The sequence below is a fragment of the Oncorhynchus masou genome, chromosome 30 (genome assembly GCF_036934945.1).
Source record: "Oncorhynchus masou masou isolate Uvic2021 chromosome 30, UVic_Omas_1.1, whole genome shotgun sequence".
Lineage (NCBI taxonomy): Eukaryota > Metazoa > Chordata > Actinopteri > Salmoniformes > Salmonidae > Oncorhynchus > Oncorhynchus masou.
Genome location: NC_088241.1, coordinates 63,641,647 through 63,655,070, shown reverse-complemented (window position 1 = coordinate 63,655,070; position 13,424 = coordinate 63,641,647). Strand labels below are relative to the sequence as shown.

The window sequence follows — 13,424 nt, the reverse complement described above, 5'->3', positions numbered from 1 at the left end:
CAGGTGAAAGCCTGTAAGACTCAGCCATGCAGTCGTCAGGTGAAAGCCTGTAAGACTCAGCCATGCAGTCGTCATCAGAAAGCCTGTAAGACTCAGCCATGCAGTCGTCAGGTGAAAACATGTAAGACTCAGCCATGCAGTCGTCAGGTGAAAGCCTGTAAGACTCAGCCATGCAGTCGGCAGGGAAAGCCTGTAAGACTCAGCCATGCAGTCGTCATCAGAAAACCTGTAAGACTCAGCCATGCAGTCGTCATCAGAAAGCCTGTAAGACTCAGCCATGCAGTCGTCATCAGAAAGCCTGTAAGACTCAGCCATGCAGTCGTCATCAGGCCTGTAAGACTCAGCCATGCAGGTCATCAGAAAGCCTGTAAGACTCAGCCATGCAGTCGTCAGGTGAAAGCCTGTAAGACTCAGCCATGCAATGAGTAAGACTCAGCCATGCAGTCAGCAGGTGAAAGCCTGTAAGACTCAGCCATGCAGTCTCAGGTGAAAGCCTGTAAGACTCAGCCATGCCGTCGTCAGGTGAAAGCCTGTAAGACTCAGCCATGCAGTCGTCATCAGAAAGCCTGTAAGACTCAGCCATGCAGTCGTCAGGTGAAAGCCTGTAAGACTCAGCCATGCAGTCGTCAGGTGAAAGCCTGTAAGACTCAGCCATGCAGTCGTCATCAGAAAGCCTGTAAGACTCAGCCATGCAGTCTCAGGTGAAAGCCTGTAAGACTCAGCCATGCAGTCGTCAGGTGAAAGCCTGTAAGACTCAGCCATGCAGTCGTCAGGTGAAAGCCTGTACGACTCAGCCATGCAGGTCAGGTGAAATAGACTCAGCCATGCAGTCGTCAGGTGAAAGCCTGTAAGACTCAGCCATGCAGGTCAGGTGAAAGCCTGTAAACTCAGAGTCGTCATCAGAAAGCCTGTAAGACTCAGCCATGCCGTCGTCAGGTAAAACTCTCCTCAGTTAGGTTCTCTATAGCACCAAAACTATTTATTCTGAACTTGAATGATTAGATGCCGCCCGCTAAGATGTTGTAAATGCGGTACATCTGCTCTCCACATTCTTATGGGCTTTCATTGGATGCTGTGACTGAGGAGGTTGTGTTTAGTGTCCAAGTCACTGACCTTGTCACTGAGTCACAGCTGTCAGACTGACTTCAGACAATAACAAACGCCTTTGTTAGCCACATCCTCAAGAGTATGATTTACACAACCATCTGAAAACCAGCCTTTTACTGACTTCTTCCCATAGAAACCCAACCTAGAAAATTCCACCCTCAAATATTTAGCCTAACTAAAGGCCGTTTTTTTTAAAATCCTCCAGTCTTTATATTTTTCAAAGGGAAGTGTTTTCAAAAGTAATGGTGGACCCAGCTGATGTAGTACATCTCTGGACTGAGCCTCAGCCCAGTCCTGGCTAAATTCCCAATCTGGGTACCATCATGGCCACTTAATCATCCCTAGTTTATTGGCTTATTCACCCCCCACCCTCCTCTCCCCTGTAACTATTCCCCAGGTCATTGCTGTAAATGAGAATGTGTTCTCAGTCAACTTACCTGGTAAAATAAATACAAAATAAAAAGTCTAGGGCCGTGACGGTAAAGAATCTAGGGTCGTGACGGTAATGAATCTAGGGCCGTGACGGTAATGAGTCTAGGGCCGTGACGGTAATGAGTCTAGGGCCGTGACGGTAATGAATCTAGGGCCGTGACGGTAATGAGTCTAGGGCCGTGACGGTAATGAGTCTAGGGCCGTGACGGTAATGAGTCTAGGGCCGTGACGGTAATAAGGGCCGTGAGTAATGAATCTAGGGCCGTGACGGTAATGAGTCTAGGGCCATGATGAGTCTAGGGCCGTGACGGTAATGAGTCTAGGGCCGTGTAATTAATCTAGCGCCTTGACGGTGATAATGAATCTAGGGCCGTGACGGTGATAATGAATCTAGGGCCGTGACGGTGATAATGAATCTAGGGCCGTGACGGTGATAATGAGCCTAGGGCCGTGACGGTAATAAATCTAGGGTCGTGAAGGTAATGAATCTAGGGCCGTGACGGTAATGAGCCTAGGGCCGTGACGGTGATAATGAGTCTAGGGCCGTGACGGTGATAATGAGTCTAGGGCCGTGACGGTGAATAGGGACGTGACGGCGATAATGAATCTTGGGCCGTGACGGTAATGAATCTAGGGCCGTGACGGTAATGAATCTAGGGCCCGTAATGAATCTAGGGCCGTGACGGTAATGAATCTAGGGCCGTGACGGTAATGAATCTAGGGCCGTGACGGTGAGATACGGTCATGAGTCTAGGGCCGTGACGGTGATAATGAGTCTAGGGCCGTGACGGTAATGAGTCTAGGGGTGATAATGAGTCTAGGGCCGTGACGGTGAAATGCTAATGAATCTAGGGCCGGGGCTAATGAATCTAGGGCCGTGACGGTGATAATGAATCTAGGGCCCGATAATGAATCGGTGACGGTAATGAATCTAGGGCCGTGACGGTGATAATGAGTCTAGGGACGTGACAGTAATGAATCTAGGGGTGATAATGAATCTAGGGACGTGACGGTAATGAATCTAGGGTCGTGACGGTAATGAATCTAGGGCCGTGACGTTAATTAGTCTAGGGTCGTGACGGTAATGAATCTAGGGCCGTGACGGTGATAATGTATCTAGGGCCGTGACGGTGATAATGAATAACGGTGATAATGAATCTAGGGCCGTGACGGTGATACTGAATCTAGGGCCGTGACGGTGATAATGAGAGGGCCGTGACGGTAATGAGTCTAGGGCCGTGACGGTGATAATGAGTCTAGGGCCGTGACGGTGATAATGAGTCTAGGGCCGTGACGGTGATAATGAAATGACGGTAATGAAACTAGGGCCGTGGCGGTGATAATGAATCTAGGGCCGTGACGGTGATAATGAATCTAGGGCCGTGACGGTGATAATGAATCTAGGGCCGTGACGGTGATAATGAATCTAGGGCCGTGACGGTGATAATGAGTGACGGTGATAATGAATCTAGGGCCGTGACGGTAATGAATCTAGGGCCGTGACGGTGATAATGAATCTAGGGCCGTGACGGTAATGAATCTAGGGCCGTGACGGTAATGAGTCTAGGGCCGTGACGGTAATGAGTCGAGGGCCGTGACGGTAATGAATCTAGGGCCGTGACTGTAATAATGAATCTAGGGCCGTGACGGTGATAATGAATCTAGGGCCGTGACGGTGATAATGAATCTAGGGCCGTGACGGTGATAATGAATCTGCTTTCAATCCTCCCCGCTGATCCTCAACACTGGGGCCCCACAAGGGTGCGTTCTGAGCCCTCTCCTGTACTCCCTGTTCACCCACGACTGCGTGGCCACGCACGCCTCCAACTCAATCATCAAGTTTGCGGACGACACAACAGTGGTAGGCTTGATTACCAACAACGACGAGACGGCCTACAGGGAGGAGGTGAGGGCCCTCGGAGTGTGGTGTCAGGAAAATAACCTCACACTCAACGTCAACAAAACTAAGGAGATGATTGTGGACTTCAGGAAACAGCAGAGGGAACACCCCCCTATCCACATCGATGGAACAGTAGTGGAGAGAGTAGCAAGTTTTAAGTTCTTCGGCATACACATCACAGACAAACTGAATTGGTCCACTCACACAGACAGCATCGTGAAGAAGGCGCAGCAGCACCTCTTCAACCTCAGGAGGCTGAAGAAATTCGGCTTGTCACCAAAAGCACTCACAAACTTCTACAGAGGCACAATCGAGAGCATCCTGGCGGGCTGTATCACCGCCTGGTATGGCAACTGCTCCGCCCTCAACTGTAAGGCTCTCCAGAGGGTAGTGAGGTCTGCACAACGCATCATCGGGGGCAAACTACCTGCCCTCCAGGACACCTACACCACCCGATGTTACAGGAAGGCCATAAAGATCATCAAGGACATCTACCACCCGAGCCACTGCCTGTTCACACTGAATGCTGCCATCAATCCACGGTTTCTGGTTTGGGAATGTTTTAATTGTTGCTATGGGAACGACATCTTCAACGAACGTTCTAATGAACTCTCACACCGAATCAGCGTAATCGTCAATGTTGTTGTCTGACGCAATAAAACATATCCCAGTCCATGTGATGGAAGCAGTCTTGGAGTGTGGAATCAGCTTGGCCGGACCAGCGTTGGACAGACCTCAGCGTGGGAGCTTCTTGTTTTAGTTTCTGTCTGTAGGCAGGGATCAACAAAATGGAGTCGTGGTCAGCTTTTCCGAAAGGAGGGTGTGGCAGGGCGGAAGTTAGAATAACAATGATCCAAGGTTTTGCCAGCCCTGGTTGCGCAATCGATATGCTGATACAATTTAGGGAGTCTTGTTTTCAGATTAGCCTTGTTAAAATCCCCAGCTACAATGAATGCAGCCTCAGGATGTATGGATTCCAGTTTGCAAAGAGTCAAATAAAGTTTGTTCAGAGCCATCCGATGTGTCTGCTTGGGGGCTGTGATTATAATCGAAGAGAATTCTCTTGGTAGATAATGCGGTCAACATTTGATTGTGAGGAATTCTAAATCAGGTGAACAGAAGGATTTGAGTTCCTGTATGTTTCTGTGATCACACCACGCCTCGTTAGCCATAAGGCATACGCCCCGCCCCTCTTCTTACCAGAAAGATGTTTGTTTCTGTCGGCGCGATGCGTGGAGAAACCCGCTGGCTGCACCGACTCCGATAGCGTCTCTCCAGTGAGCCATGTTTCCGTGAAGCAAAGAACGTTAGTCTCTGATGTCCCTCTGGAATGCTACCCTTGCTCGGATTTCATCAACCTTGTTGTCAAGAGACTGGACATTAGCGAGAAGAATGCTAGGGAGTGGTGCACGATGTGCCCGTCTCCGGAGTCTGACCAGAAGACCGCCTCGTTTCCCTCTTTACGAAGTCTTTTTTGGGTCGCCGGCTGGGTTCCATTCCATTGTCCTGGTTGAAAGGCAGAACACAGGATCCGCTTCGCGAAAGTCATATTCTTGGTTGTACTGATGGTGAGTTGACACTGCTCTTATATTCAGTAGTTCTTCTCGACTGTATGTAATGAAACCTAAGATGACCTGGGGTACTAATGTAAGAAATAACACGTAAAAAAAAACAAAAAACTGCATAGTTTCCTAGGAACGCGAAGCGAGGCGGCCATCTCTGTCGGCGCCGGAAGTAAATCAAATACATTTTAGGTGTTCACCTTACGTGAAATGCTTACAAGCCCTTAACCATTAATGCTGAAAAATAAGTGTTAAGTAAAACATATATAATAAAAAAATAAAAGTAACAAATAATTAAACTGTAGCAGTAAAATAACAAGTGAGGCGATATACAGGGTCAAGAGTCAATGTGGAGGGGCACCGGTTAGTCGAGGTGATTGAGGTAAGATGTACATGTAGTTAGAGTTAGACTGAATATGCATCAATCGTAAACAGAGAGTAACAGCAGTGTAGAAGAGGGAGCCCTTTGATTAGCTGTTCAGGAGTCTTATGGCTTGGGGTTAGAAGCTGTTAAGAAGCCTCTTGGACCTTGACTTGCCACTCTGGTACCGCTTGCCGTGCGGTAGCAGAGAGAACAGTCTATGACTGGGGTGGCTGGAGTCTGACAGTTGACAGCAGCCAAGAGGGGGGCTGATGTGGGCGTGTCATCTTGGTGTGGGCGTGTCATCTTCATGCATTCCTTTCTCTCAGAGAGGACCCTCTATTCCCTATGGGTCCTGGTCAAAAGTAATGCACTACGTAGGGAATGGGGCACCATTTGGGACACAACACACTCGCTGTGTGTTCTTCACACCTGACCAGGCCCCTGCACCTGCATCATCCCAGTCCACATTCAAAGTGGGTCAGAGCCACAAAGCAGGCGGTTGTAACGGTGAGAAAGGGCCCAGCTCGGGTTCTGGTTCTGGGAACGGGGGGATGACTTCATCCTGTAGAAATGCCAAGGAGACAAAGGGATGTTCAGCTCCCAACGATAACAAGTGTGCCGGTTTCAGAATCACTGGAACACCCTCTCTTTCTCTCTCTCATCCACGTCATCAGACACACACACACACACAGGAACACACACACACACACACACACACACACACACACACACACAGGAACACACACACAGCTCAAGTCTCTTCTCTCACTGAGATGAAAGGGTTCTGCGAGGGGGAGAAAAGGTTTGTGTAAATACGCTGCTTGTACGTTGGTTCCTTTTGATTTGTAACGACATTCATCTCTAATGAGATGCACTGGGATCACTTCATTTAGTTTCACAAGACTTGAAATTCAAAACGTTCATTGCGGCTTTGTGTCGTTCTTGCGAGTTGGTAGAAAGACAGTATCGGCCTATTGGGTCAGCGAAACTAGGTCGTATAGTCAACTTGGCATTAACAAATGAAAGACTGCCTTCGGTTACCATAGTCACAGTTACCATGGTTACAGTTACCACAGTTAAAAGGCTTTTTATAATAACTTTGATGGTGAATAAATAAACCTACTCTACAGTAAATAGCATGAGGCTTTTCCAGTCTACCTTATTCTCTGAGCCAGAATACAATCTCTCAGTGAAACATTACTGTTAACGCAACATCCTCTTCTCCTCAGGGGGAAGTTTGCCGTGGTGAGGAAGTGTGTGGAGAAGTGCACGGGGCAGGAGTACGCCGCCAAGTTCATGAGGAAGAGGAGGAAGGGCCAGGACTGCAGGCTGGAGATCATCCACGAGGTGGCCGTTCTGGAGCTCGCCACGGCCAGCCAGCGGGTGGTGAACCTGCACCAGGTCTACGAGATGGCCTCCGAGATGGTGCTCGTCCTCCAGTTGTGAGTATAGCACTATGCCAATATGTCGTGGGAACAATGCCACGTCCTCAGCATTACGGTGCAGAGATGATGCAGACACGTGAAGAGGTCTGCCCCTCTCAGTTGTTTTAATCCTCTTCAGACATGGACGGCATCTGGTTATGCACGTACTGTATATTCACACGGCCTTGAGTATCTCAGTAGTCTCAATATGGCTCCATCTCCTTCATCTAAATGGATCTGAAGAAACAGGATAGGTGATGGGATCTCATACCAAGTATTATTCAGGTCAAAAGGAAGCTCAACTCCTACGTATCACTTTTGACCCACAGAATGTATGAGACAGGCTCGCGGGCACAGCAGACTGATCTCCTAGCACAGCAGACTGATCTCCTAGTACAGCAGACTGATCTCCTAGCACAGCAGACTGATCTCCTAGTACAGCAGACTGATCTCCTAGCACAGCAGACTGATCTCCCAGCACAGCAGACTGATCTCCCAGCACAGCAGACTGATCTCCCAGCACAGCAGACTGATCTCCCAGCACAGCAGACTGATCTCCTAGCACAGCAGACTGATCTCCCAGCACAGCAGACTGATCTCCCAGCACAGCAGACTGATCTCCTAGCACAGCAGACTGATCTCCCAGCACAGCAGACTGATCTCCTAGCACAGCAGACTGATCTCCCAGCACAGCAGACTGATCTCCCAGCACAGCAGACTGATCTCCCAGCACAGCAGACTGATCTCCCAGCACAGCAGACTGATCTCCTAGCACAGCAGACTGATCTCCCAGCACAGCAGACTGATCTCCCAGCACAGCAGACTGATCTCCCTAGCACAGCAGACTGATCTCCTAGCACAGCAGACTGATCTCCTAGCACAGCAGACTGATCTCCTAGCACAGCAGACTGATCTCCTAGCACAGCAGACTGATCTCCTAGCACAGCAGACTGATCTCCTAGCACAGCAGACTGATCTCCCAGCACAGCAGACTGATCTCCCAGCACAGCAGACTGATCTCCCAGCAGCAGACTGATCTCCCAGCACAGCAGACTGTTCTCCTAGCACAGCAGACTGATCTCCTAGCACAGCAGACTGATCTCCTAGCACAGCAGACTGATCTCCCAGCACAGCAGACTGATCTCCCAGCACAGCAGACTGATCTCCCAGCACAGCAGACTGATCTCCCAGCACAGCAGACTGATCTCCCAGCACAGCAGGCTGATCTCCTAGCACAGCAGACTGATCTCCTAGCACAGCAGACTGATCTCCTAGCACAGCAGACTGATCTCCCAGCACAGCAGACTGATCTCCCAGCACAGCAGACTGATCTCCTAGCACAGCAGACTGATCTCCTAGCACAGCAGACTGATCTCCTAGCACAGCAGACTGATCTCCCAGCACAGCAGACTGATCTCCCTAGCACAGCAGACTGATCTCCCAGCACAGCAGACTGATCTCCCAGCACAGCAGACTGATCTCCCAGCACAGCAGACTGATCTCCCAGCACAGCAGACTGATCTCCCAGCACAGCAGACTGATCTACTAGCACAGCAGACTGATCTCCCAGCACAGCAGACTGATCTCCCAGCACAGCAGACTGATCTCCCAGCACAGCAGACTGCTCTCCCAGCACAGCAGACTGATCTCCCAGCACAGCAGACTGATCTCCCAGCACAGCAGACTGATCTCCCAGCACAGCAGACTGATCTCCCAGCACAGCAGACTGATCTCCTAGCACAGCAGACTGATCTCCCAGCACAGCAGACTGATCTCCCAGCACAGCAGACTGATCTCATAGCACAGCAGACTGAACTCCTAGCACAGCAGACTGATCTCCTAGCACAGCAGACTGATCTCCTAGCACAGCAGACTGATCTCCCAGCACAGCAGACTGATCTCCTAGCACAGCAGACTGATCTCCCAGCACAGCAGACTGATCTCCTAGCACAGCAGACTGATCTCCCAGCACAGCAGACTGATCTCCTAGCACAGCAGACTGATCTCCCAGCACAGCAGACTGATCTCCTAGCACAGCAGACTGATCTCCCAGCACAGCAGACTGATCTCCTAGCACAGCAGACTGATCTCCCAGCACAGCAGACTGATCTCCTAGCTTCCTGCCTCCTCACCTGCCTGGTGAATAATAAAAAGCTCATGACCCAGATGGTTCATTGAAAGGCTGCAGGTCCATGGCAAGTCATTAAATATTGAGACTGCAGTGAAACCCTGTCCTCCATGACTATCCCTCTGTCCTGTACACAGAGAGAGGAGATGACTGAGAGAAGGAGAATGACAGTACAGGAGAGGGGGTTACTGTACATAGGCAAGGAGAAATAATTGCAGGACTAGGATAAACACAAATAAAAAATTAACGATTGTGTCAGTGACTTATGTGAGGTAGAGACATAGAACTAGAATGAAACCGGGGGGAAGAGGCCTCCCTGGAGGGAGGAGGGAGGGAGGGAGGGAGGGAGGGAGGGAGAAAGAGGCCTCCCTGGATATAGGGAGGGGGAGGGAGAGGCCTCCCTGGATAGAGGGGGGAGGGGAGAGGCCTCCCTGGATAGAGGAGGGAGAGAGGGAGGGACAGAGGCCTCCTGGATAGAGGAGGGGTAGGGAGGAGAGGCCTCCCTGGATAGGAGGAGGGAGGGAGGAGAAAGAGGCCTCCCCTGGATAGAGGGAGGGGAGGGAGAGAGAGGCCTCTGGATAGAGGAGGGGGAGAGGCCTCCCTGGATAGAGGGAGGGAGGGACAGAGGCCTCCTTGGATAGAGGGAGGGGGTAGGGGGGGAGAGGAGGCCTCCCTGGATAGAGGGACGGGGTAGGGAGGGACAGAGGGCCTCCCCTGGATGAGGGAGGGGGAGGGAGAGAGAGGCCTCCCTGGATAGAGGGGAGGGAGGGAGGGAGAGAGGAAGAGGCCTCCCTGGAGGGGAGGAGGGAGGGAGGGAGGGAGGGAGGGAGGAGGGAGGGGGAGGGGGAGGGGGAGGGAGGGAGGGGGGAGGAGGGAGAAAGAGGCCTCCTGGATAGGAGGGAGGGAGGGAGAAGAGGCCTCCCTGGATAGAGGGAGGGGAGGGAGGGACAGAGGCCTCCCTGGATAGAGGAGGGGAGGGAGGGAGGGCCTCCCTGGATAGAGGGGAGGGGGGAGGGAGGACCTCCCTGGATAGAGGGAGGGGACAGGGAGGCTCCCTGGATAGAAGGGAGGAGGGAGAGAGGCCTCCCTGGTAGGTGGAAGGGGGAGGGAGGGAGAAGAGGCCTCCCTGGATAGAGGGGGGGAAGAAAGAGGCCTCCCTGGATAGAGGGGAGGGAGAGGGAGACCTCCCTGGATAGGAGGGGGAGGGAGGGAGAGAGAGGCCTCCCTGGATAGAGGAAGGGAGAGGGGACCTCCTGGATAGAGGGAGAGAGGGACAGATAGGCCTCCTGGATAGAGGGAGGAGGGGAGGGACCGAGGCCTCCCTGGATAGAGGAGAGACAGAGAGGCCTCCTGGATGGAGGGAGAGGGAGACCTCCTGGATAGGTAAGAGGGAGACCTCCCTGGATAGAGGGAGGAGGGGAGAGCAGGAGAGCCAGAGCGAGTAAAAATCGTAGGCCATTGAGAGCAGTAATCCAGTCCCAAAGACCAGAGGCAATTCTCCCCATGCCTCAGTGAGCACTGGCTATTTCAACAACGTGCCATCCCCCCTCCTCTCTTCCCTCTCTGCTCATCTCTGCTGCACTGGATGGGGCACACAGACACACAGACACAGACACACAGACATTGTGTTGGGGACTGGGTTTCTCTGTGTCACATGCTGACATTGAACTTTGGGTTTGTTAGGGCGAGAGATTTGTCAGGGATCCATCACACTGATTGGCTGATTGGTTTCCCAGACAGGATCCATACTGGTTACCAGGCTCTTTGGGTTCAAACTCACTGTAGAAGAAAAACTATTAGCCTACTGTACCTAACCAATAATAACATCTGAGTCATCAAGTCAAACAGCAGCTCTCTCTCTCTCTCTCTCATATATATATTGGATGGTGTATCAATACAGGGATTTCACCATGAGACCAATGTTGATTTTTAACCCGATAGAGTTGAATGACTGATTGGATCCATCCTCAGTTATCCTATCTACACTGGAGTTGCTTACCAAGAAGACAGTGAATGTTCCTGAGTGGCCGAGATACAGTTTTGACAAAAATGTGCTTAAAAATCTAGGCAAGACCTGAAAATGGTTGTCTAGCAATGATCAACAACCAATTTAACAGAGTTTTTGAAGAATTTTGAAAAAGAATAATTGGCAAATGTTGCACAATCCAGGTGTGGCAAACTCTTAGAAAGACTCACAGCTGTAATAGCTGCCCAAAGGTGTTCCTAACATGTTTTGACTCCAGGTTGAATACTTGAATAGTTAGTGTTTTATTTTTCAAAAATTCTAACATTTGTATAAAAAAATTAAAAAAAAATCTTCCACTTTGACATAAAAAAAAGACATACATTTTTCTCTCACTTTGTAACACAAAAGAATGTAGAAAGGTCATGGGGTGTGAATACTTTCTGAAGGCACAGTATGCTTTAGAATGACACTAGGTTACCTGGGAGAAAAGTGCTTTATTCTCAGGATGGAACATTTGTAAAAATACGAGGAAAATATTCAACCCTAGTGTGGTGTGTGTCTGTTTCAGAACAGCAGAAACAAATGTTATTCTACTTAATGAAACGCTAAAGGGGTTGATCATTACTGCAGAGCAGACTCCATCTTCACAGCATCTCCTGCCCTCACTCTCTGCCTTTCTTACGTTAAACTACTTCACTGGGCCGGGCCACAGTGTTTGAGCTGTAAAATTTCAGATCCCCCCAGCAGAATCTCGTGCCTCTAGCGCAAGTGGCCCTCGTTGCCCTCACGTTTCAATGCCCCCCTCCACACACACACACACACACACACACACACACACACACACACACACACACACACACACACACACACACACACACACACACACACACACACACACACACACACACACACACACCTACTAGGCTTTAAAACAGCCCAATGTGACATCCATCATAAGGACATTTCAGTGTGAGGGTGGGTGACAAACATCTTCCTTTCTCCAACACAACAAGCCCCTCCTTCAATACAACAACTAGTGTTTGCAAACCAAATGCATAGCTGGAACCCTGAGCTAGAGACAATCATTGACTTTATCATTTTTTGGGGACAGTGTCATCCTGTTAAAATAGCCCAGAATACAGTATATACAGTATTACACCCAAGCCTAATATATATAGTACATCTCACACACAATGTGAAATGGCTTCTTGATTTCCCAACAGGGTCCCAAACTCCCTGTACAGTGTAGTAGCCTACTGCGTTGCATGTTATCTGTGACCGGCTTGGCGTCCCCAATGAGTCAGACTAAAAGGGCTTTAAGTGAACCCCTGTGGTGTCCAAGCCTACCCTGAGCAGGCCTAGAGGGTAGGAGAGGGGTTAGCGTTAGCAGGAGATAATTGGTTGGTCTGCTAGATTAGCATCCTAAACTAATGCCAAGGACACCACACTGCATGACCTCTTCTAACAGTCACTCCAGTCCATATGGAGCCCCTCTGTGACTTGACCGCTCACCTGGACAAGACTAGAACATTCCGTGTGTGGGGGATGCTACTCCCTCAAAGGGCCGCTACTGGAATGACGCCTCTTTAGGACGTTAGATTAACGAGTTAACATTCGTTAATATTTCTCATGATCTTTTTCCGTTAAGAACAAATTCTTATTTTCACTGACGGCCTTGGAGACTCATACTTCAGCCTTACAGTGTTGTCACCATACCAGAATTTTGACTTCGATCCTGATACTAGGTTCAATATTACGATACTCGATACCAAAATTATACCATGGTAAAAATTAAAGGTGTATTAGCTAAAGTCCCAGAATACCACTTGATCCAGGCAAATCAACTCAGCTACTGCTCTGTTCAGTAGTTGGCCGTCTCTTGAGTTCAATATGATTTATTTTTAAGTTGATAAGACAGTCATGCAAATTTAATGAATCAATTATACAATCATACAATTCATTTGACATTAGTAAAAACAATCTAACTACATAACATAAGGGTAATAATTTATTTGAATGGTAATTATCTATTGATTAACTGGGTAAATCTAGATTATAGCCTAAGCTTATCCACAATACAGCTGAATGCATATTCAATAGCAGTGTGTGTGCATTGAGTTATTGAGCTTGTTTTGCTGCTGATTTCATGGCGCGACAGATGACACTGTTATTTTATTGTACTGATCAAAAACATTTGGATAGAAGTAGAAATCTCTTCTTTTATAAAAGTGTGCCTTGTCTCCTTAAACCCAGTAATTAGGTTGTTCAGTAATTAGGTTGTTCATTAGGTTGTTCATGACCGCCCAGCCCCACAGTCAGTTGAGTTTGGTGAGGAAGAGAGCAGGACTACCGTAAGTATTTTTGGACATGATGGAGAGACAATTAAGTGAATGAATCAAGTTTGTGGTAACAATAAGCTTTGATTTGTTTTATGGTTAGCATATTGTCACAAGAAAGAGTAGCTTTAGCTGAAATGTTAGCCTGCAAAGCTGGAAGCTACCAGTATCTTCTTCCATTGTAAAGTGTTGTAACCTGTATGGA

The 13,424-nt window shown here is 49.2% G+C and overlaps 1 protein-coding gene across 1 annotated transcript in view; it reads left to right on the top strand.

The window, feature by feature from the left end:
* Nucleotides 1–13,424, top strand: part of LOC135523223 (serine/threonine-protein kinase 17A-like) — a 64,460-nt gene that overhangs the window by 18,655 nt on the left and 32,381 nt on the right. The window contains 1 exon segment of the mRNA XM_064949934.1: nt 6,595–6,807. Within this exon segment, the coding sequence (XP_064806006.1) occupies nt 6,595–6,807 (213 nt within the window).